Source organism: Giraffa tippelskirchi, chromosome 11 (genome assembly GCF_054371585.1).
Source record: "Giraffa tippelskirchi isolate mGirTip1 chromosome 11, T2T-mGirTip1v1.2.pri, whole genome shotgun sequence".
NCBI lineage: Eukaryota > Metazoa > Chordata > Mammalia > Artiodactyla > Giraffidae > Giraffa > Giraffa tippelskirchi.
The window spans coordinates 119654380-119677352 of record NC_137285.1 but is presented as its reverse complement, the minus strand read 5'-3'; the positions used below and the strand labels follow the sequence as shown (position 1 = coordinate 119677352).

The following is a 22973-nucleotide window of genomic DNA, read 5'->3' as shown; positions in this document are numbered from 1 at the left end:
TTCATCAGGTAGCCAAAGTATTGGAGTTTCACCTTCAGCATCAGTCCTTCCAATGAACACTCAGGACTGATTTCCTCTAGGATGGACTGGTTGGATCTCCTTGCTGTCCAAGGGACTCTCAAGAGTCTTCTCCAATACCACAGTTCAAAAGCATCAATTCTTCAGCACTCAGCTTTCTTTATAGTCCAACTTTCACATCCATACATGACTGCTGGAAAAACCATAGCCTGGACTAGACGGACCTTTGTTGGCAAAGTAATGTCTCTGCTTTTTAATATGCTGTCTAGGTTGGTCATAACTTTCCTTCCAAGGAGCAGGCATCTTTTCATTTCAAGGCTGCAGTCACCATCTGCAGTGATTTTGGAGCCCCCCAAAAATAAAGCCTGTCATTGTTTCCATTGCTTCCCCATCTATTTGCCATGAAGTGAAGGGACCAGATGCCACGATCTTAGTTTTCTGAATGTTGAGTTTTAAGCCAACTTTTTCACTCTCCTCTTTCACCTTCATCAAGAGGTTCTTTAGTTCTTCTTTGCTTTCTGCCATAAGTGTGGTGTCATCTGCATATCTAAGGTTATTGATATTTCTCCTGGCAATCTTGATTCCAGCTTGTGCTTCATCCAGCCCAGCATTTCTCATGATATACTCTATATATAAGTTAAATAAGAAGGGTGACAATATACAGCCTTGACGTACTCCTTTTCCTATTTGGAACCAGTCTGTTGTTCCATGTCCAGTTCTAACTGTTGCTTCTTGACCTGCATACAGATTTCTCAGGAGGCAGGTCAGGTGGTCTGGTATTCCCATCTCTTTCAGAATTTTCCACAGTTTATTGTGATCCCCACAGTCCAAGGCTTTGGCATAGTCAATAAAAGAGTGGGTGTTTTCTGGAACTCTCTTGATTTTTTCGATGATCCAGTGGATGTTGGCAATTTGATCTCTGGTTCCTCTGCCTTTTCTAAATCCAGCTTGAACATCTGGAATTTCACGGTTCACGTACTGTACTGTACTGTACCGGAGAAGCTGTACTATAGCTTCTCATTTTTTCGTTAACTCTAAAACTGACCTGAAAAATAAAGTTTGTTTTTAAAAAAGCAAAGGAACTGATGCTTTTGCTTATTAACGTCACTAGCTCTTAATTCAAAGTCTATACTGGGTGTATCTAATTGATCAACTCCAATGCAGACAAAGGCAGTTAATATCAGATGTATTCAGTTTCTATGGACAGAGACAGGCTCTAACTCTCCACAACACTCAACAGAAGACTATAATTATAGAAAGGTTATTCAAATGATCAGAAGCCTAAAACTAACAAATATCCATGACACATAGCCCATGAAACTAAATCTTACCCCTTCTCATATTTTGACTATCTACAAATTCCTGACTGCTTTTTTATTCCAGGAGAAAGGGTAGATGGGTAGGTGGGGCAGTGAAAACTTGTAAGAAAGATTTTGGCCAGTTTTAGATGTAGATGGAGGAAGCCACAGAAGTTTGACAAGCCCTTTCCCCACCTACCCTAAGGGTGGCCCTTGGTTCTAGGCCCTAGAGCTGGACTTAAGTCTACAAAATGGGAGGGGCCTGGGAAAGGGGCGGGTCTGGGAGAGGCCCCACCCCCTGGTCAACTGTACAAACTTGGGCCGCGGGTGCTGCTGGGGGCTCCAGCTAAGCCTGGTGAGCATGCGCAGGTGTGTCGGCCTGCTCCTGGAATTTAAGAGGTAGGGAACCGGCGTCAGAGAGTAAGGGTCAAACATGACCTGCGGTATTTCAGTTCTGGAGTGATTACCAACACAAGCTCCCTTCCCCGACCGGGCAGGCGACTTGTGCGGCTCCTCTGAACTGGCTCCTGGGTGTGACTGAACCCAGCCCTGGCTGGGAGCGGTACTTGCAGGTATCACGCGGCTCAGCGGGCAGTGAGGAGGCGGGTGAGTGGAATTGGGAATCCCGCTAGAGGGCATCCACGCGGAACGCACGGGCCTCCTCGGCTTGTTTGCAGTTACCCGGATTCCAGCTCTGCGCTCTGGAATTTCTGCTGCAGACGCTGGAGCAGGGCGCGACCTGACAGGGGTGGAGGCCTGGGCTGTGGAAGGAAATCAGCGCATGGGAGAGAAGCAAGCAGGGTATGGGTGGGAAACAGCAAGGCTAGGTTCCACGTCCAGATCCCCTGTCTCCCCTTCAATTCGGTGATGCGGGCGGTCTCCAGGCGCTTACCCTGGTAAATATATCTTACTCAGCTTGATTTTGGAGTGACTCGTGGATTCCAGATCAAGTGTGATTGGATCGATTAACTGGAAAAGAAAATGGAGAAAAGTTCATTTCAACTTGCCTTGCTTTCTCAGTCATTCCTGGCCACGCGCTGAAAGTAACTTAGTAATTTTATATTTAGTAGTAAATGTAATGAGTAATTTATTAATTTTTAATCTATAAATCCCTATCTTTTGTTGATTTTTCTCACTTTGAGTTGAATGTGTAATTCATCTCAGTCTTGTTTATTTATATATGTAAGGCTTCGCCATTGCCTAACGGTAGAACTTGAGCTGTGCTATATAGATTTTGAAGTGCAGTGTTTGAAGTGTTTTTGAGTTGTGTTTTAGAAGCAAAAGTTAAATTTCAAAGTAGTTGAGATTATTTTTTCTGTTTCTACTTGGTGTTAAGATCTAATCTTCATTCTGGTAATAAACGTGGTTTGTACAATTTTTTATTTACTTTTGGTTTATTGAAGAATTTTTTGGTACCTTAATAAAGTAGCGGCTTTTGTAAGCATTCTCTTTATTCAGATGCTTATTGACACACTGCTTTATGCCCCTTTTTACAAGCTAATCTCGAAAGGTGAAAGATTCTCCTTACCTTGGGCTTTTGCTCTGCCTATGATGTGTTCGATTAAAAACAATCCTTCTTACAGATACTACCTATTCCCCATAATTAGCGTCTGTTCCAGTTCCTTGACGCTGTGAAATCATTTGAACTTGTGTCAGCTGGCTATTTAATCCTAACTCTCCAGATTCCTGTCACCTGTGCCTTACTGAGCCCTTCCTTCAGAGGTACTGGCTTAGCGCCTTAACTCTTCATCCTGAGTTACACCATCGTCCTTAAAGGTGTCTGTTTAGTACTTCAGAGTTTAAACTTCAACAGTTCTTGACTATTCCATTGCTCGTCCCTTAAACAGACCACTTAAGCTACTCGAAGTTATGGTAGTACCTTGGTCCATTTATCATCCAGACTGTTCCTCCTTTGAAATCTTTAAGAGCCAGCATGTCATCCTGAACATCTCTAACCTGTCCTCATAGCGCTATAATTATTTATACTGAGTGATTTATTCATTTTTAATCTATAAATCCCTAGTGTATTTTGATGCTTTTTCTCTCTTTGAGTTGACTGTGTAGTTCATCTCATTCTTGTTTAATTATATATGTAAAGCTTCACTGTTTCCTAACAGTAGAACTTGAGCTGTTCTATATAGATTTTGAAGTGCGGTGTTTGAAGTGTTTTTAATTTGAGTTGTGTTTTAGAAGCAAAAGTTAAATTTCAAAGTAGTTGGAATTGTTTTTTCTATTTCTACATGGTGTTAAGAGCTAGTTTTCATTCTGATGATAAATGTGGTTTGTACAACTTTTGTTTACCTTTTGTTTATTGAAGAGTTTTGGTACCTTAATAAGTAGTGGCTTTTTTAAGCATTCTCATAAGTGCTTGAATAGAAATTACATTCTATCTGGTTTTATATATCAAAGAAAGCATATTCACGTCCACTGTGCTGTTAATTTTAGTTTACTTTATTTGCTAAGGACTGAAAAAGTTGTCTTAGTCTACTATTTATATTGTGCTATTATTGATCACATCTCTTGTCTGAAAGTTTTGGTATAAATATATTTCAGTTATGTGATTTGATACAGATAGTAGTAGTCATAATGTCATGAGTTGTACCTTCAGTCATTTAAAAGTTTCCTCCTTGTCTAATTTCATTCATTTGTGCTTTCAATTCAATATATATCTTAATTCAGATTTATCCCTGTGTATTTTATTGTTTACATTTGCTTGTTATTTTTTTAATCATCCCTTTAAGCTTTGGAGTTCTTTTGGATGTCTCTTGAGTTTTTATGTAATTGAGTTAAATTTTTACTCAGTACATTTATCATTACAATGGATATTCTTGTTTGTTAAATCTACTTCTTTTTTTAAATGCTCCCTTGGTTTTTGTTTTTAACATGTGATCTGTGAACTGTTTCTTCTTTTTTCTCCTTGTATATTATTAATTGTTAAAGTATCTGGGCCCATAGTTCATTCTTCTGCTGAAACTCAGTGAGTGATACCTCTTCAGCACTTCGAACTTTTTTTTTTTTTTTAATAAACCCATACTTTCCTAAAGTTTTGGAGAAGGTTTGTGTTGGATTTCAGAATCTTTCCTCAGTTGATCCACTTTGCCCTGTGTCCCCATTTAATGGGGATCTTAATGAGTATATAAATGGTTTCAAATATTTCTACAAGACAATGAAAATATGGTTTAAAGAAACAGTTCAGCAAAGGCCACCACTTAGAATATGCTGACCACAGTGAAGGTGGAAACCAATCTGCCTGTGTGAATCTTAAGCTGTTTCAACAGAGCAGGCAGGCTGAGTCAAGTAGAAGATAGGGATTGAGTGAAGGGTTACATGGGAAACATCTATTCCAGTTATCTCCTCAAACTCCCAGCCCTCTTCCCACATACATAGAGAAGCAGTTTAGCTCCAGCACCTTCCTCCCACAAAAGGTTCTTTCCTAAATAAATTGAATAAACCATATGAGGAGAATGAAGACTTTTAGCTTTGGTGTTGACATTTTTTATAGTAAAACCTTTTCACTCTGTTGTGTGGGAGCCCATAGCTTGACAGCCCGCTCCTCCTCTCACCCTAAATCAAAGCCTGCCAATGTGTATGTCTCACTGATATTCACATCAGTTCAGTTCAGTCGCTCAGTCATGTCCGACTCTGCGACCCCATGGACTGCAGCACGCCAGGCTTCCCTGTCGATCACCAGCTCCCAGAGTTTACTCAAACTCATGTCCACCGAGTTGGTGATGCCATCCAACCATCTCATCCTCTGTCGTCCCCTTCTCTTCCTGCCTTCAATCTTTCCTAGCATCAGGGTCTTTTCAAATGAGTCAGTTCTTTGCATCAGGTGGCCAAAGTATTGGAGTTTCAGCTTCAGCGTCAGTCCTTCCAAAGAATATTCAGGACTGATCTTGAGGATTGACTAGTTGGATCTCCTTGCTGTCCAAGGGACTTTCAAGAGTCTTCTCCAACACCACAGTTCAAAAGCATCAATTCTTCAGCACTCAGCTTTCTTTATAGTCCAACTCATCCATACACAAGTCTTAGAAAAACCATAGCTTTGACTAGACAGACCTTTGTTGGCAAAATAATGTCTCTGCTTTTTAATATGCTGTCTAGGTTGGTCATAACTTTCCTTCCAAGGAGCAAGCATCTTTTAATTTCAAGGCTGCAGTCACCATCTGCAGTGATTTTGGAGCCCCCCCAAAATAAAGTCTGTCACTGTTTCCATTGCTTCCCCATCTATTTGCCATGAAGTGATGGGACCAGATGCCATGATCTTAGTTTTCTGAATGTTGAGTTTTAAGCCAGCTTTTTCACTCTCCTCTTTCACTTTCATCAAGAAGCTCTTTAGTTCTTCTTCACTTTCTGCCATAAGGGCGATGTCATCTGCATATCTGAGGTTATTGATATGTCTGCTGACAATCTTGATTCCAGCTTGTGCTTCATCCAGCCCAGCGTTTCTCATGATATTCTCTGTATTTAAGTTAAATAAGCAGGGTGACAAGATATTCACATAGCTCTTGGTAAGTCTCCCATTCAGGGCAAATACCCATTTGGAAACTAGTCTGCTGATACAGAAGAAGTAGAAATTCATATGACAATCTAGAATAACCAACTTAACGCTTTATTCTTAAATATGAGCAGAAAACTGGGGAACACTAGATGTCTAAAAACCACAATGATTAAAAACCTTCATCACAGAATCAAAGGGAATTTAGGAAACAGGAAAATCTTCAGAGAAATTTGAAATGATATTGTAACTGTACAAGCCAATGCTATGGGAAGAGAACCATCAGTAAGGAATAGTTTATAAATTTAAAGTGACTAGTAGAAACATTTTTTTGTTTCTTCATAAAAATAAATTCTTCAAAGTCAAGTGAAAGAAATCCCCCATAACTCAAAGAAAAAAACATAAAAGCTTTCATCAGTTTTCAAAAAAAAAAAAACACTTCTGTGCAGTAAATCGGGACATAGAAATTAAGGTAAGGTATAAAATGATTTTTATCATAAAAGTTCTCATGTGCCATTTGATTGCTTTTCCTTTTGCCATGTGCATGGATCACTTTGATTTGAAATTTTTTTCCCATGATTTTATTTTTTACCATAAAATTTTTTTCTCCCTTTTCCTCCATATTTTGGGAGACATTTTTAGGCTTTTCTGTCATATCATTGGTTCAGTGAAGTGTCACTTCTGCTTTCTACTGCTTCCAGTCAAGATTTTAAGTCTGCTAATCTACTTTGATACCTACTTTGATCTCATTCCTGTTTTACCAACAGGATTTTTAATTCTCTTTTGTTACAATACATCTTTTTGAATCTGTAGACATCAGGCAAGTGTCTTCTTATTTTTTTAATAAAGATTGTGTTTTAGAACAATTTTACACTTACAGAAAAGTACAGTTTCCATATACCCAAACCATTTCCTCTATTAGTGACAAATTAGTATGGTACACCTGTTTCAATTAATGGGATAATGAAATACTCTTTAATTAATTATATTTCAATTAATGAAATAATATTGATACATTAACTGAAGCCCATACTCTATTCATATTTCTTTAGTTTTTACCTAATATCTTTTTTTCTGACCCGTGGTCCCAGCCAGGATGCCGTATTTTGTTTGTTTTATATCTTTAAGCTCCTTGGCTATAACAGTTTCTCAAACTTGCCTTTAATGACCTTTACAATTTTGAGGAGTATAGGTCAGATATTTTAAAGGAAGCCCATCTATTAGAATTTGTCTGATTATTTTTCTCATGATTAGATTGGAGTTATGGGTTTAGAGAAGGAAGATCACAGAGACAAAAGTGCCATTTCCACCACATTGTTTCAGGGGAACATACTATCAACATGACTTACCACTATTGATGTTATCCTTCATCACCTGGTTGAAGTAGCATTTGTGAGGTTTCTCCTGTGTGTGTGTGTGTGTGTGTGTTAGTTGCTCAGTCATGTCTGATTGTTTGCAACCTCGGAGACTATAGCCCACCAGGCTCCTCTGTCCGTGAATTCTCCAGGCAAGAATGGAGAATGGAGTGGGTAGCTATTCCCTTATCCAGGGGATTTTTCTGACCCAGGGATCGAACACAGGTCGCCTGCATTGCAGGCAGATTCTTTATTGTCTGAGCCACCAGGGAAGCCCTTTCTCCACTATAAATGCACTTTTCTCCCTCTCCATAGTGTACTCATTTGGAAGGAAATCACTTCAAAGAGCCCACACTCAATAGAAAGTTATGCTCTACCTCCTGGGGGCTGAGTATGTAAATATTTGGAATTCTTCTCCTGGGAGATTTGTGTATTCTTCCACATTTATTGATTGATTCAGTCATGTATATCAGTGTGGCTTAAGGGTATTTATTTTATAGTTTGGGTTATAATCCAGTATTACTTCATTCAGTTGTTCATGCTGCTCCAGCTTTGGCCATTGGGAGCTCTTTCACTTAGCTTCTGTGTGCCTTTGACATGCCCAGTAAATGTGTTTTGTTTTGTTTCTGAGCATTTCTTTACTTTCTGGCACTTTAAGATATGCCAGGCTCATCTTATAAATTTCCTAGCCCAGTTCTCAAATCATCCATTTGTCCATGGAACCCTGGTTCCTTTTACTGAAGAATGGTTTCTTCGTTTATTGAAGAACTGGTTTCTAAAAGAAACCAAGATCTGGGAGCTAGGTGTTCCTTCTATGCCTACTCTGCTGACAGAGCAAGGAAATATATGTGTGTATACTAACCCCTATATATTCATATATCTGTAAATATTTCTATATGTAACTTTCTTTATCTGTATTAAGCTAAACATAAGTTCATACTGATATCTCCAGCTCTAATTCGTTACCACATGGATCATTTGGCCTCCTTCCCTTGGTTATCTGTAAACTCCCACTTAAACATTGAGAAACCTGGCTCTTAGAAACTGCATGCCATTTACTTACTATTCAGTTCCAGCACAAGTGTATATCAGTATCAGAATTGTTAATTTCTACCTTCATGGAAAATAACTATCAACTGGAGCATGTTTTCTCTTGCCTTTAGTCTTATGGATTCTGCTTATTTCCAAACTCCATTTTTTTTCCTGGAATGTTGTATTCTAAAATGTTTTCTTGTCCTCTCTAGCATTGTGTATTTTTCCTTCTATTGCACCATCATTTCAAAGGCCTTCATATATCCTTCCCCTGCTTTATTAATCCTTACCTGAATGTTGATTGATTTATTCAGGTGGACATTGCCAGTAGATGAGGTCGGGAAATACTTTTATGCATAAGCTTTTGGCCAGATTGTAAGGTATACTTACAGGCAGACACATCTGTGTTGGGTATGATAATATATAATAATCTATTGAGTGCTTACTATCTGCTGAGAAGTGAGGTGAGTGTTCTTTAATCCCTGTAATTCAATCCGACAGATTTTGTTGCATTCATTGACAGTTGAGAAAACTCAGACTTTGGCTAAATAATTTGCTCAAGTTCATACATGTAGTAACTAGTACAGTCTGGATTTAACCTCATATCTATGACTCGAAAGTGTGTCGTCTTAGCCACTATATATTGACTATATCAGGGTTTCTTAATTTCAGAATTATTGATGTTTGGGGCTGGATAATTATTTTTTATAAGGGGATGTAATGTGCACTGCAGGGTGTTTAGCAGCTTCCCTGCTATACCCACTAGATGCCAGTAACAGCCCCCACTTGTGACAACCAGAACTGTCTCCAGGCATTGCCAGATTTTCTGTGTTGGCAGAATTGCACCTGAGAACCACTAGTCTAGTGGCTTACAATAAACATGACTCCTGAATAGTAAACTGCATCTGGACTGGGAGAACTGTAAACTGGATGGAAAGTTGGATCTGATCTTCTCTGACTGTAGTGACTCTTATAATCAGGCATGCTCTTTTGGGGAGCTCTGAGAGCTTCACTTGTATAGTTGTTAGATATTGGTCCCGTGGAAGGAACCTTTCAGTCAAGATGCTTTCTGCCCAACCTACATGGGCCACATTGCCTTGCACTTGAGCTATACTCTGTGAGAACTCCCACTGAAGAAAAATTGTAGTTCCTCAGTCCTCTGCTAGCAAGCTTTGTTTTCTGTCTAATAGCCTTCTTAGTAGCTGGTGCCAAATATGACTTGTGGTAGACTTGTAAGTCTTGAATGTTGGGTTGAGCCTAAGATCTCCCTGTTGCACATTGCAGACTGGTTCATAGCAAATCCTAACAAATGAAAGCTTTTAATTATTATAGTCTGGGAATATACTTTTTGACCAAGAAATCATTTGTGTCTTTTTTTTCAGCTTCTCAGTTACCTGAATATTGGCTGTGTGTCTGAAGCTCCTGGAACTTTTCTCACTGCATATATACATGTACACAAGTGCTTAGCCCCAGCCTGAGAATTATTGGAATATTCTGGTAAGACAAATTTGAACTGCAGTGGGAGTTCTGTGGAGGAAGATGCAGCCTTTGAGCAAGCTGATGACTATCTCAAAACCTCATAACCTGGCTCCTCATGAACAAAGTGAGGTCCTGAGAGCAGATGTGTCTTGGCAGCAGGAAACCATCCCAGTTGTGGAGACAGATGACTGTGAGGCCTCTCGTCAGAAATTCAGGCATTTTCAGTATTTGGAAGTGTCTGGGCCTCGTGAAGCCCTGAGCCAACTCTGGGAGCTCAGTCTTCAGTGGCTGAGACCAGAAATTCATACAAAGCAGCAGATTCTAGAGCTATTGGTGCTGGAGCAGTTCCTGACAGTTCTCCCTGAAGAAGTCAGGACTTGGGTGAATTTACAACATCCGAAGAATAGCAAAGAAGTGGTGGGCCTCATACAGGATGTGATTGATATGCTTGAAGATGAAGGTGAGAATATAGAAAATTGGAGGTAGAATAGTTGACTCTCTCCCATATGAGGAAAAATTACCTTAAAAAATTTTGCTATTTGTATATAGTTGATGTACAATATTATATAAGTTGGAGGTTTATGATATGTTATTGTTTAGTCCCTAAGTCATGTCTGACTCTTTGCAACTCTGTGGACTACAGCATGCCAGGCTCCCCTGACCTTTACTGTCTCCTGGAGTTTGCTCAAACTCATATCCATTGAGTTGATGATACCATCCAACCATCTCATTCTCTCTCACTCCCTTCTCTTCCTGCCCTCAATCTTTCCCAGCATCAGGGTTTTTTCCATTGAGTCCACTTTTTGCATCAGGTGGCCAAAGTATTGGAGCTTCAACTTCAGTATCAGTCCTTCCAATATAGTGATTCACAATTTTATAAGATTATACTCCATTTATAGTCATTATAAAATATTGGCTATATTCCTTCTGTTGTATAATATATCACTGTACTTATTTTATACATAATAGTTTTTACCTATTAATTCTCTACCCCTTTATTGCCCCTCCCTATTCCCTGTTCCCACTGGTAACCACTAGTTTGTGAGTCATTTTCTCTTTTGTTATATTCAGTAGTTTGTTGTATTTTTTAGATTCCACATGTAAGTGATATCATAGAGTATTTGTCTTCCTCTGTCTGACTTATTTCACTTAGCATAGTAACTTTTTCTGAAGCTGAATGGTGTCAAGGGCCAGATCATGAAGAACTTTACTATACTAGGAAGGCTGAACTGAGAGCTCAGAGATTGAGTAGGGGAGTAAAACAATTTGATTTGCCTTTCAAAAATACTCTGTTGGTTTCATTGTAGAACAGGGGTCAGCAGACCATGACCACAGGCCAAATATTTTTGGAAATACATTTTTATTGGAACACAGGTACATCCCATTTGTTTACATTTTGTCTATAGCTGCTTTCCTTCTATGACTGGAGTTGATTGGTTATGGCAGATTTATATTCCGGATCTTTATAGGAAAAGTTTATCAACATCTGCAATAAAGGATAGCACTGAGAGCTCTGAAAATAGGAAAACCAGTTAGGAACTATTGTAGTAGATCAGGTGTTAGAGAATGAGGAAGCATTGGGAAAACAGGAGTTTGAACCTGAAGGATTTACATATTATCTGTGAATGGGATAAATGTTCTGGCTTGCATGAATGGGGTGTTAAATAACAGATTTTGTTGGAGGAGAGATTGATATATTAATTATGTGACACATTGAATTTGAGGTCTTTGTGCGACAGCCACAATGAATCATCTAATATGTAATTAACAATATGGCTTTAATGTTGAAGCCATTTTAGTAGAAGTTTAGTAGTTTCTGTTGCTTCTATAACATGTTACCATTAATTTTATTACTTAAAACAATATGAATTATAGTCCTACATGTCTACAAATTAGTGGGTCTTTCTGCACTAAAATCAAGAAGGAAAAATATGTAAACTTAAAGGTATGAACGGGAGTAGAAGAAATACAGATTCTTAGGAAGACCCAGTATTTAAGAGCTGGTATAGATATAACTCCCTGGAGGAAGAAATGGCAACCCTCCAGTATTCTTGCCTGTAAAATCTCATGGACAGAGGAGCCTGGTGGGCTACATTCCATGGGATTGCAGAGTCAGACATGACTGAGCGACTGAGCACACACACATAGCTTTAACTACCATTACAGAAAATGTAGAACTAGGGTAGAGGAACGTGTTAAACTATACCATGAGAATGCCATTAGTAAACTCTAATTTGTCAGAAACTGCAAGACAATCCAATTTCTAGAACAAAATTCTAAGGAAGTAGGGAGGGGCATGGAAGAGGGATTTAGAGATTAAAAGAAACATGAAAGATATGTAACTGATCATGGGAATGTGTGGACCTTATAACAAACACGGGAGGCAATTGACTGGATATTTGACTAAGAATTATTAATTGAAACAGTGATGATATAGGTGTTGGAGTTATATTCAGTCTTTATCTAAAAAGTAAATAAAATGAAGGACTGAGAAAAATAAGAAAAGTCAAAATAAGGTAAGCAGGCTAGAAAGGAGTAATCCAGAAAGTCACAGAACAGGCAAGATTGGTGTCTTGAGCTAAGAAAGAGGAAATCTGCAAGAAGGGATTGTTGAACACTGTTGCAACAAAAAAAAGTCTTATAAAAATGAGTACTGAAAATAATTGATTGAAATTGTTGATTGGATCAGTGGTCCAGCATGGGTCTATCTGGGCTAAAATCAAGGCTTCTTAGTTTCTTTTTGGGTCCCATGCTCCCTTTCCCCCATCTTCAAACTGGCCATGGTGAACTGGGTCCTTTACACACTGCCATCTCTCTGACACTCCATTCTGTTGTCACAGTATGTGCTGGCACATATGCAGTTGCTTTCACTCATTCTTTCACTTTCTCTGTCTCACTGACCACAGCTGGGAAAGGTTCTCTGCTTTTCAAGAATTATGTGATTTGATTGAGACCACCCAGATAATCTAGAATCATTGCTTCATCTCAAAGATCTTTAATGTTACAGAATCCCTTTTGCCATATTATCCAAGGGTTTGGGCATGAATATCTCAAGGGGCCTATTATTTTGCCTATCACATGGGTAAAAAAAAAAAATGAAATATGAGGTGAGAGTGTGATAATGATTATAGACTATTCCTGAGAAGTTTAGTTGGGAAGGAAATGAGAGGTTGCAGGGTAATACAGGACTGGGAAAGGCTTTTGGTTTCTTTTAACATGCCGTGGATCCCTGAAGAATCCACTTAAAGGGTTTGCCTTTATTTTTACCTAACTTAGATCTCTCAGGGGGGCTTCCATAGTGGCTCAGATGGTAAAGAATCCACCTGCAACGCAGGAGACCTGGGTTCGATCCCTGGTTTGGAAAGATCCCCTGGAGGAGGAAATGGCAACCCACTCCAGGATTCTTGCCTGGAGAATCCCATGGACAGAGGAGCCTGGAATCCATGGGGTTGCAAAGAATTGAACAGGACTGAGTGACTAAGCATACACAGACCTTTCAGGGCTGAGAGGCTACTGGCTAGCATTTGTTGAAAACATTTAATGAAAACTGTATTAGCTACTGCCACTTGGGACAGCAAATAAACAGTTGGAACAGACATAAACCAAACAAAAAGATTGAGAGGAAAGGTGCTTTAGGGAGTAAGGGATTTGAAAGCGCCTACAAATTCTTAGAGATCTAGGAGGCTGGGTATGTGTTCTGAAAGACCTGAGGATTCCCTGATTCTCACCTCTGTCCAGTCTTCAGGCTCTGCTCAAGCAGAGGTGATAACTATCTGGCTAAGTGTTGAAGAGGCATTCCCTATGCAGACAGCCCATCTACAAAGGCTAGAGAATGGTTTTGAGTTTCTTCCCCCTCCCGCAGTTCAGTTCCATTTGGTTGCTCCGTCGTGTCTGACTCTTTGCGACGCCGTGGACTGCAGCATGCCAGGCTTCCCTGTCCATTAGGCTTCCTCTCCCTAGTTTGAAGCATTTAAGGGAATCTCTGTGGAATCGCTAGCTAACCACTAAGCTGATGAAATACACTTAAGTGGGCACAGAAAACAAAGAATATAGGCTTTATAAAATTTTTAAAAAGTTGAAGATTAGCAATATTGATAAAAGTTTAGCTACAATGATCAAGAAAAAAAAGATTAAAATCACTGAGATCAGGAATAAAGTTGGGAGATTATTATTAAACTTGCATAAATCAAAGAGGACACTGTGAAAACTTAGATGAAATGGAAAATTTTCCAAAACGACCCAAACTGACTCTGAACCCATCTGTAACAGCTGAAGAGATTGAATCAGTAATTTTAAAAATGTCAAGCAAGTAAAAAATCTTTTTGAGGAAATGGGGATGGAGAAACTATGAATATATTTAAGCAACTGCCAAGACCATAGTAGTGGAAAATGGGAGTAGGTGACTTTGGTGGGCAAGATCCATTTTAAATTAAAAGGGAGAAAGAATATAGAAAGAACTTGAGAATGTATCAGTTTATGAATTTTTGTTTGAATGGCATGAGAGTTTCAGAGAACACAATTGTAAAGGTTTAGAAAGGGGGTCAGGAGGAAAGAAGAGTTAAGGCAAGGAAATAACACTCAGAGTGGTAAAATGGAGGATGGTTGACTTAAGGCTTTTGCATCTTTTCAAGATACATCTTGCATATTTCCAAGAATGACAAGACTAAAAAAACATGTGGTAGTCACTGTCCGAGGAATTATGGGACAGAGGTTTCACAAAGTGTTATAGGCCTGAATAAAGTTAACAGACTGTAATCTTATGGCAACATTCAAATGGCATGTTGCTGAAATTTTGGGTTTTTTTTCCCCTCAATTCTGCCTTTATTTACAAAGTCTCATAAATATTTCTTGCATTGTTTCTGTTTTTTCTTATCTCACACTGAATCAATAAGGGTGAAATACTTACAGACCAGTACTGGTCCATAGTCTGGCATTTGAGGATTAGTGGTGTAACTAATGAATCTTGGAGTAACATTAGAAAGTAGCCCTTGGGTATATGTCTCACCAAAGGTCTGGAGAACAGAATTGGTTGCTGCAAAGATTTTTTATGTCATGGAAGAGTCATTTAGTCTATGTGTAGTATACACAAAGCAACTTAGAGGAAAAGAATCCTTGAGCAGAGTAATCCCCAATGTCTTTGAGGAAGTGATTGGTTAGGCAAAATATTCTTAGCTCCCAGTAGAATTATAGCCTGTGGTGGCTAAGCCTTAGTTAGGATTTAGTTTTGACAAGATTAAAGTTATCATTATTTTTTTTTTTGATCTGCTATAACCACAGATGAGGCATCAAAGTATTATTTTCCCTCTTCTGTCTCATCCAGTAGTTCTCCACCCCTGGTAGAATATCAGAATCACTTTTAGACCTTTTTAAAACTATAAGATCTGGGACTTCCCTAGTGGTCCAGTGGTTTAGACTCCTCACTTCTACTGCAGAGGGTGTGGTTTCGATCCCTGGTTCAGTAAACTAAGATCCTGCATGCTGCATGGTGCAGTCAAAAAGTAAATAGTAATAATAATAAATACATAAAAATCTGGGCCCCACCCCTGGAGATTCTGGTTGCTGGTAGAACTTGACATTTTTTTCAAGCTTCTGAAGTAGCATGGTGAAACTGCTGTAGTTATTAGAAGTTTCTCCAGGGAAAAATGTTTCTCCCTAATGTTTTCTTCAGCTTCAGGTATAACCTGCAAGGATTCTGTCCTACATCAGAAAGGGAGCTTCAAGAAAGAGAAAATGGAAGCTGACTTGATAACAGGCAAATCCCAGGTAAATTAGAATTCCAGTCTTGATTGAAACATCCTGCCTTTTCTCTTTTGGTCTTTGAACTTTTGCCAAACATAAGGGCATGACTGTTATTTTCCCACAGGACACTGGACCCATTTTAGTTAATGATGACACACTTTTTGGAAAATATTTACTCTTGCATATTCTCTGTGCATCTATGCCCTCAAGATTGTAGATGATAACTGAAACTGTAGGCATAGGGCCTCCCCAGGAAATGTTTAGAATTCAAAGTGAAGAGAACCAAGGGCAGAATCCTGAGCAATGTCAATTAATAGGCAAGAGTAGAAGAAACCTCAAAGGATACTGAAATGAAGGGACCAAAGTTGTAGAGGAAAACCAGGACAATATGATGTCACCTTGAAAGCAAAGGATGAGCATTTTCGAGTATATTTCATATTTCAATACTTCAAAAGTTCAGGAAACTACAGCTGAGTAGTGTCTGTTCTCTTAACATCATGGAGATAAACGCATGCATGGGAATAGAAGCCAGATTGTTGAGGGTTGAGGAGAGGAAAAGTGAGGAAGTAGGCAGAACACATGTAGACAACTTATTCACAAAGACTGGCTCTGAGGTAGAGGATGGTTTGTGTGATTTGTGTTTCAGTGTGATTGATGGTGCCTAGAAGGACAAGGTTAAGAGTGCTGAACAGAGAAGTGCAACAACTAATGGGATGAGGGCCTTTATAATAAGTATTTTTGCAGTGCCTATCATTTCTAAGGACTGGGAATATGACAGTAAACAAAACAAAACACCTGCCTTTGTGGAGATTATATTTTGGTAGAAGTAGATAGACAAATACAAGCAAATAAGATAATTACAGAAAATAAACATAACCCAGTAGACTGATTAGGAAGAAGGCTACTTTGTTGGGTAATCAGAAAAAAAAAAATATTTAACAGAGTGACATTGGGCTCTGAGACCTGAAGGATGAGGCATTAAAAGGTTGCATTTCCCAATTAGAGATGCTCCCTCTTCTGCTAACAGAGCCTACATCTTCATTACAAATTTCTGACAATTCTACCTTAAACTCTTCCTGTTCTGAACTCTTTTTGTGTAAGTTATTTGTACTCTATAGTAATTTTTTGTTCCATAGTTATTCCAACTGTTTTTTTCTCTTCAATTAAAATATAAGCTAATCTAGAGTTGGACAGCCCTTCATTTTCCTTTTGCAGCCCTCACAGAGTACCAAGTTGTTAGGCCCCTCATGTAACTTGATTTTTTACCACTTAGGACTCTCAACACTGTCCTATCAATTATGTTTGTATATTGTGACCACCTACCCTATTCTTTCCAAATTAATTTCTTCTCTAGTAATACTGATATTTTGGAGACCTTTAATTAAACAGGAACTTAATGTTTTAGGAACCAGTGAAATTCAAAGATGTGGTTGTGGAATTCAGCAAAGAAGAATGGGGGCAACTGGACCCTGCTGTAAAGAACCTGTACAGGCATGTGATGCTGGAGAACTATAGGAACCTGAATTCACTGCATAAAGGTGGTAACTCTATTTACCTAATCTGCCCTTTAGTAGTCTCTTCATGCATGCGTGCATGCTCAGTCGCTTCACTCATGTCCAACTCTTTGCAACCCTATGGACTGTATGTAGCCTGCCAGGCTCTTCTGTTCATGTGGATTCTCCAGGCAAGAATACTGGAGTGAGTTGCCATGCACTCCTCCAGGGGATCTTCCTGACCCAGGGATCCAAGCCTCATTTCTTATGTCTCCTGTATTGTTGGGCAGGTTCTCTACCACTAGCGCCACCTGGGAAGCCCAGTAGTCTCTTCATCTTCTGTTAAAAACGACAGGACTGCTGAAATGGTTGAGGGCATTTGAGTTTGGGTTTAGATTTTCTAATAACTTTTGGGAACAATAGCAGATGTTCTTGCTGAATGTGATTGAAAGTCGTTTCTGATGTAGAGCTAGAAATACATAGGTTCACTGGCCTTATCTTTTAGCAGCTCGGAGACTACTACTTTGGGATAGAATTCTCTTCCCTATAAAAATGTCTGAAATGTCTTTGTTTCCTTTTCCCCATGAAAAGAGCATCTACTTTCCAAACCAGTTGAGACCTCCAAGTTGGAGAGTAAGAAAGAAAGTTGGATAATGGAGCAAGAAATCCCAAGAACAGCTGTTTTTGGTAAGAATCAGGCAGATCTGAGGCATTTGTAAGAAGCTTCTGTTCATTAAATACACAGATAATGTATGATCCAGTTTGAGTTGGGTTTGAGTTGGTAGTCAGGAGGTGACAACAAACCAGCTAAACTTTGAAGAAAAAAAGTCATTGCTTTTCATTCACAGACTTTTTTTTTTTTTCTTATGTGAACAGGCAAAACAGTGGTGTCGGTTAGAAACACAGACTGCTTTTTTTTTTTTTTATAATTGATGTGTAGTTGATTTACAGTGTTGTGTTAGTTTCTGGTATACTGAAAAGTGATGCAATTAGGCATGTATATATATCAAAATATACCCTCAGTATCAAAATTATTATATCTGTTAAGGATTTTGTAAGATGGCCAGATATAAAATAAAAATAGTAGGTTTTCTACATCTTAGAACTAAGTGAGTTGAAAATACCAAATACATGAAAGTGATTTTTTTAAATAGGAGTAAAGAAGTTACGTGAAAAATGAGTTGTACAAATGTAAGGAGAACATAGACTTATTAGGGAAATACAACCAGGAATTTTGCTATTCAGTAAATAGTGCTAGAACAATTATGGTTTTGATCATCTATTACTTCTAACAGATCATCCTAAAACTTAGTGACTTAAAACAGTTATCTTAGTAATTCTTACAATTTTGTGAGTTGACTTAGGAATTCTTACATTCTATATGATGTTGGCTGACGATGCAGTGTTCTGGCGACTTGACTGGCATGCAATGGCCAAGATGACTCATCACATAGCTGGAGGTCGATGACTGGGAATTTTGCTGGTCCTGTGGACCAGAATACCTGTACCTGGCCTCCTGAGGCAAGGACTCCTCACAGCACAGCAGCCATACTCTGAGAGGAAACATCCTGAGAGGAATTGGAAGCTGTCAGTCTTCTAAAGGCTAGGCCCAGAAGTAGCCTAGTATCACTTCTACTACATTCTGTTGGCTAAGCAGGGACAGGATCAGCCCAAATTCCCAGGGAAGAGAAAAAAAAAAAACACTAAAAAACACTGCACTCCTCTGTGAGGAGCATATCAGAGAACGTGCCATAATTTTGATCTGCTATAGTTTGTCCTCTGACCACAAATTGACTTCATTTTCCTCATTAATTACATTTACTCTCTCCTCAGATGTCATCTCATTATGGCATCAAGTTTAAAGTCCAGAAACTCATTCTGTGAATTAAGTCCAGGTTTGGAAGAGATTCCTCTCGCTCTAAAAACCTGTGACTTCAAGGAACAAGTTATCTGCTCCGACACATCCAACATACACTGGTGAGGTAGAGACAGGAAAACTGCAGTCAATATTTCCAGTATATGCCTAGGCTCCACCCTAGGAGATTCTGATTTAATAGTCTACTTTCTAGCATGGGCATTGTATAGACAAATGATGATTTCTCCTAGAAATTAGACTAAAGGAGGCTGAATTGATATATACTTGACAAAGTTGGATGTATCAGTGGGAGCTGCTTTGAAGTAAAAGTCATTTCATCAAGTAAAACAGTATTACCTAAGGACAGATTAGATATGAGAGATGAAGAGCCATGGTTATTCAAGTTTTCTTCATAAACTCCAGTGTAGATGTTAAAAGACCGGTGACTCATTGAACAAAAATGAGGATGTCAAGGGAAGCTGTTTCCACGTGGAGGGAGACAGTCTCTCATTTGTTGAGTTTTAGAAGAGAGTAGGGATAGTCAAGTGGAGATGTCTTAGAAACTGTGTGAAATTGCAAAGCTGAATATCTTACTTAGCTACTGATAAATCATGGAAGATAACAGTGTTAGACATATCTGAAATTATGTGGAAAAAAAGAAAGGTCATTTAAATTTAACTTTTTTTTAAATGCTAGAATGCATAGTGTACTGGGTATATATATACACAGAAACTAAGTGAAAAAGGAATTTTGAGAAGGGAAGTGAAACTTTATCAAAAGAGATAGAGAAACTAAAGAGAGGTGAAAAGAGAAAAACCCAACCTGAATCAGAACAGGTAAAGTTTTGAGTCCTAAGAAACACACAGAAAAATGTCTGAGCACTTTTAGAATCAGGAGTGATTTTGCACCCAGAATAAGAACAGTTTCTGTGCTATCATATATTTCAGTTCTTTCTGCCTTTGTTAAATACAGGGAATAATTGCTGCTGTAAGGATAATAGGGGCACTATGACTGCAGGTTTGCTTTCAGATGGTTAAGGCACGGGGCCTATAAATTTAGACATGTTCCTAAAGAAATGATTAAATTGGCATTTTAGAAGGGCTTATTATTTGAAACAGCTTGGGTTAAAAGAGACAAGTTACTGGAGAAAGCAAGATTAGGTATAACTTTCACAGACTAGTTATGAACCAGTGATGGCTTGAAATGTGATATGCCATGACATCTCAGTATATATACTGATATTCTGCCAAGTTCTGTATATTCTCCTTAGTATTTCTAAATAGCTCTCCTCATATTTTATGATCTCATCCTCTTTTCAATATTTTTATCTCATTTATTTCTTCTATAATCCTTGTTTTCTAACCCCACCTCACATTTCAATTCTGTATTTAAAGATCCATAAGATATGTATATACCCTTATATGGCTTAGATTTCCTTTCCTAATTAAGCAATTTTCCTTCCAGTTCATGGAATTTTTTATTTATTTTTAGACAGAGAGAGAATTTCAGAAAATCAGGAATTAGTCCCAAAACAGAGAATTTCTGGAGAAGAATCATCCCATGCAGTGATGATGACAAGACTGACCGAAGGTGGGCATTTTCCTTTAGATGCCTGGAACAGTGATGACTGGTTATATAGGAATAAGGAACCCTGGGACATAAATTTGCCACAAGAAGTTTTCATTCCTAATATAGTCTACACTGAGGGGGGAGACTTTGAATATAGTGAAAATAAGGTAAGCTCTGATGTTAAGTCAGTTGACTCAATTTTTGATACACAACAGGGAATTCCGATGAGAAAGGATTCCCCAAAGTGTGATCAGCTTAAAACTAACTTTGAATTTAATTTAGACTCAGTAGATAAGCAGCATTCAGAATATAATAAGTGTGGGAGTGCCTTGAGCCTGAGTACAGATATTCAGCACCCCAAAAGTCATACCATAGTGAATTTCTATAAATGTTATCAGTGTGGAAAGGCCTTCAGCCGGAGTTCATCCCTCATTCGACATCAGATCATTCACACAGGAGAGAGACCCTATAAATGCAGTGAATGTGGAAGATGCTTCAACCGACGTACAAACCTTACTAAGCATCAAAAAATTCATGCTGCAACAAAAGCCTGGGAAGGGAATCAATGTGGAAAAGCCCTCAGTGAGCATGAAGACAGTAATAAAAATCCAGGACTTCATTCTGCAGATAATCTCTATGAATGTGTTAAGTGTGGAAAATCCTTCACCCGTAGCTCATCACTTATTCGACATCAAGTTATTCATACAGGAGAGAAACCATTCAAATGTCAGAAATGTAAGAAAACCTTTAACAGAAGTTCAAACTTGCTTAAACACCAAAAAATTCATACTTGAGAGAAGTCCTGTGATAGCAACAATGTGGGATTCCTTCAGTCAGAGTGCAAAACTCATTCAAAGTCCGTGAATTTCTTCTGGAAGGAATCCTGTGAATATAGTAAATGGAAGAAAATATTTGTCAGAGAGTATTCTTTAATCGATATGACTGAATTAATACTGGAAGTAAACTGGATAGAAACCTGAGGGAGCTTTTCCAGGTTTCAGATGAAGCCATAAGGGTTCGGAGTTAAACACAGCAACGTGGTCTGTCATTATTCTGATGTCCATTTACCATCATCTCTCCCTAGTTCATAAATGAAACCTGTGGAATACTTACATTCACCTGATTATTGATGAAGTAGATATTAGGGCGGAGCCAAGCAATACCCTTGGAGTTGACATCTAATAAAACTCAAACTTTCAGTCCTTATAACATGGTCACAAGCAACCAGGAGCTCATGAGAATATAGAAGGACACTTCTAAGGACTGACTCTGAATTAATGCAAAGACCACAGAGACCGCCAGTTACTCCACCCGTGGTGATGTCCTTGGGTGTCCTGGTGCTGAGTGGGAACTGGAACTGGAAGAGGGTTATCAGCTGCAGTGGTGGGTAAATATGTTGTTAATCTACATGTATTCTCAATATCTGCATTTGTTAAAGTACTCTGGGATCTAGGCTTGAGAGACATCCATAACCCTAAGGCTGTCATTTATCCCAAACATTAAAAGGTCAACAGAGTCCTAATACTCTGTGTACCAAAACTGTCTCTTTCTTCTATAAGCTGCCTCAGGATCCTAGAGGATTCTTGAACCAAGATGCTTATGTTAGCTTGCCCCCAAAGAAAGATTCTGGAGACATGCCCAATGAATGTTGATGGTGGCTTTTGTCAGGGTTCATACCTTATCCAAAGGCAGAAAATGTATTCTGGAGTGAACCCCTCCCTACAATGAGTTAATAAATGTGAAAAATTATTCTGTGTTCATTTGTTCATCTTTTACACCACAAGCTGTTAAATTAAGATAAATCCCTACAGAAGTAACGGATAGGATTCTCCACAAGTTGTCTTTTATTTATATGAATTTCCCGAACAAAAGCAAAACACTCCAAACATAAATTCTTGAGGTACATAGTTCAATCATTCATCAAAGCAATGACATGTTTAATATAATGGATTATGACATTCTCATTTTAGGCATTCTGAGTCTAATAGTTTCCCTTTTTTATAAGCTATTTTCTTTTGGGTAATTGAAAGATAAAAGTACTATTTTCATTTTTTATCTTTTTTTCTCAGGAGCTATTTGGGCCTAAGGAAAATGCTTATTTTTTTCTCCTAGATCTATAAGCTTTCCAAAAAATAAAAGATATGTATACTATTTACTAAGTTAAACATACTTAGCTTCAAAGAAAAACATAGATTTAATAAGTGAATTTAGATATACTACATACATCCCACTTCCTTCAAAAAAATACCTTGAACAAGTGGGAATATGTTTCTAGATGAGAAGATTATTGTAGAGATGTTGAATCTCCCCACATTAAACTATTAAATTTTAATTAAACATTTCATTGGGAAGATTCCTTTCACAAAGTGATGTAAGGTTTATTTTGTACAAGTAACAAGTTAAAATAACTATGAACCTTTTTATTGAAGAGGGGTGATAATTGGAACCTTAGTAACATAGTATGGTACTAACCTAGGAGTTGAAATCTCTAGAACAGAACTGTAACTAGACCTAGATGTTTGTAAGAATTTAGTATATTATAAATTATCACTTCACATTGGTGTGGAAAAAAAACTAGTTAATATTACATTTATATCATGCAGGTACATTCATTAGATGAATTTATAATGTAGGTTG

The 22973-nt window shown here is 38.3% G+C and overlaps 1 protein-coding gene across 6 annotated transcripts; it reads left to right on the top strand.

Moving 5' to 3' along the window:
* Positions 1-1654: 1654 nt before the first annotated feature.
* On the top strand, positions 1655-22082 carry ZNF215 (zinc finger protein 215). Of its 6 annotated transcripts, none has more exons than XM_081540896.1 (6): positions 1655-1715; positions 9584-10140; positions 15355-15443; positions 16825-16957; positions 17504-17599; positions 20259-22082. In XM_081540896.1, the coding sequence occupies exons 2-6, from the start codon at positions 9741-9743 to the stop codon at positions 21128-21130; spliced, it is 1590 nt and encodes a 529-aa protein (XP_081397022.1). In that variant the 5' UTR covers positions 1655-1715; positions 9584-9740; the 3' UTR covers positions 21131-22082. The 6 variants fall into 6 exon arrangements, with proteins under 6 accessions (XP_081397022.1, XP_081397018.1, XP_081397024.1 ...); XM_081540892.1 differs by having other exon boundaries at positions 15349-15443; XM_081540898.1 differs by having other exon boundaries at positions 1655-1888.
* Positions 22083-22973: the final 891 nt, after the last annotated feature.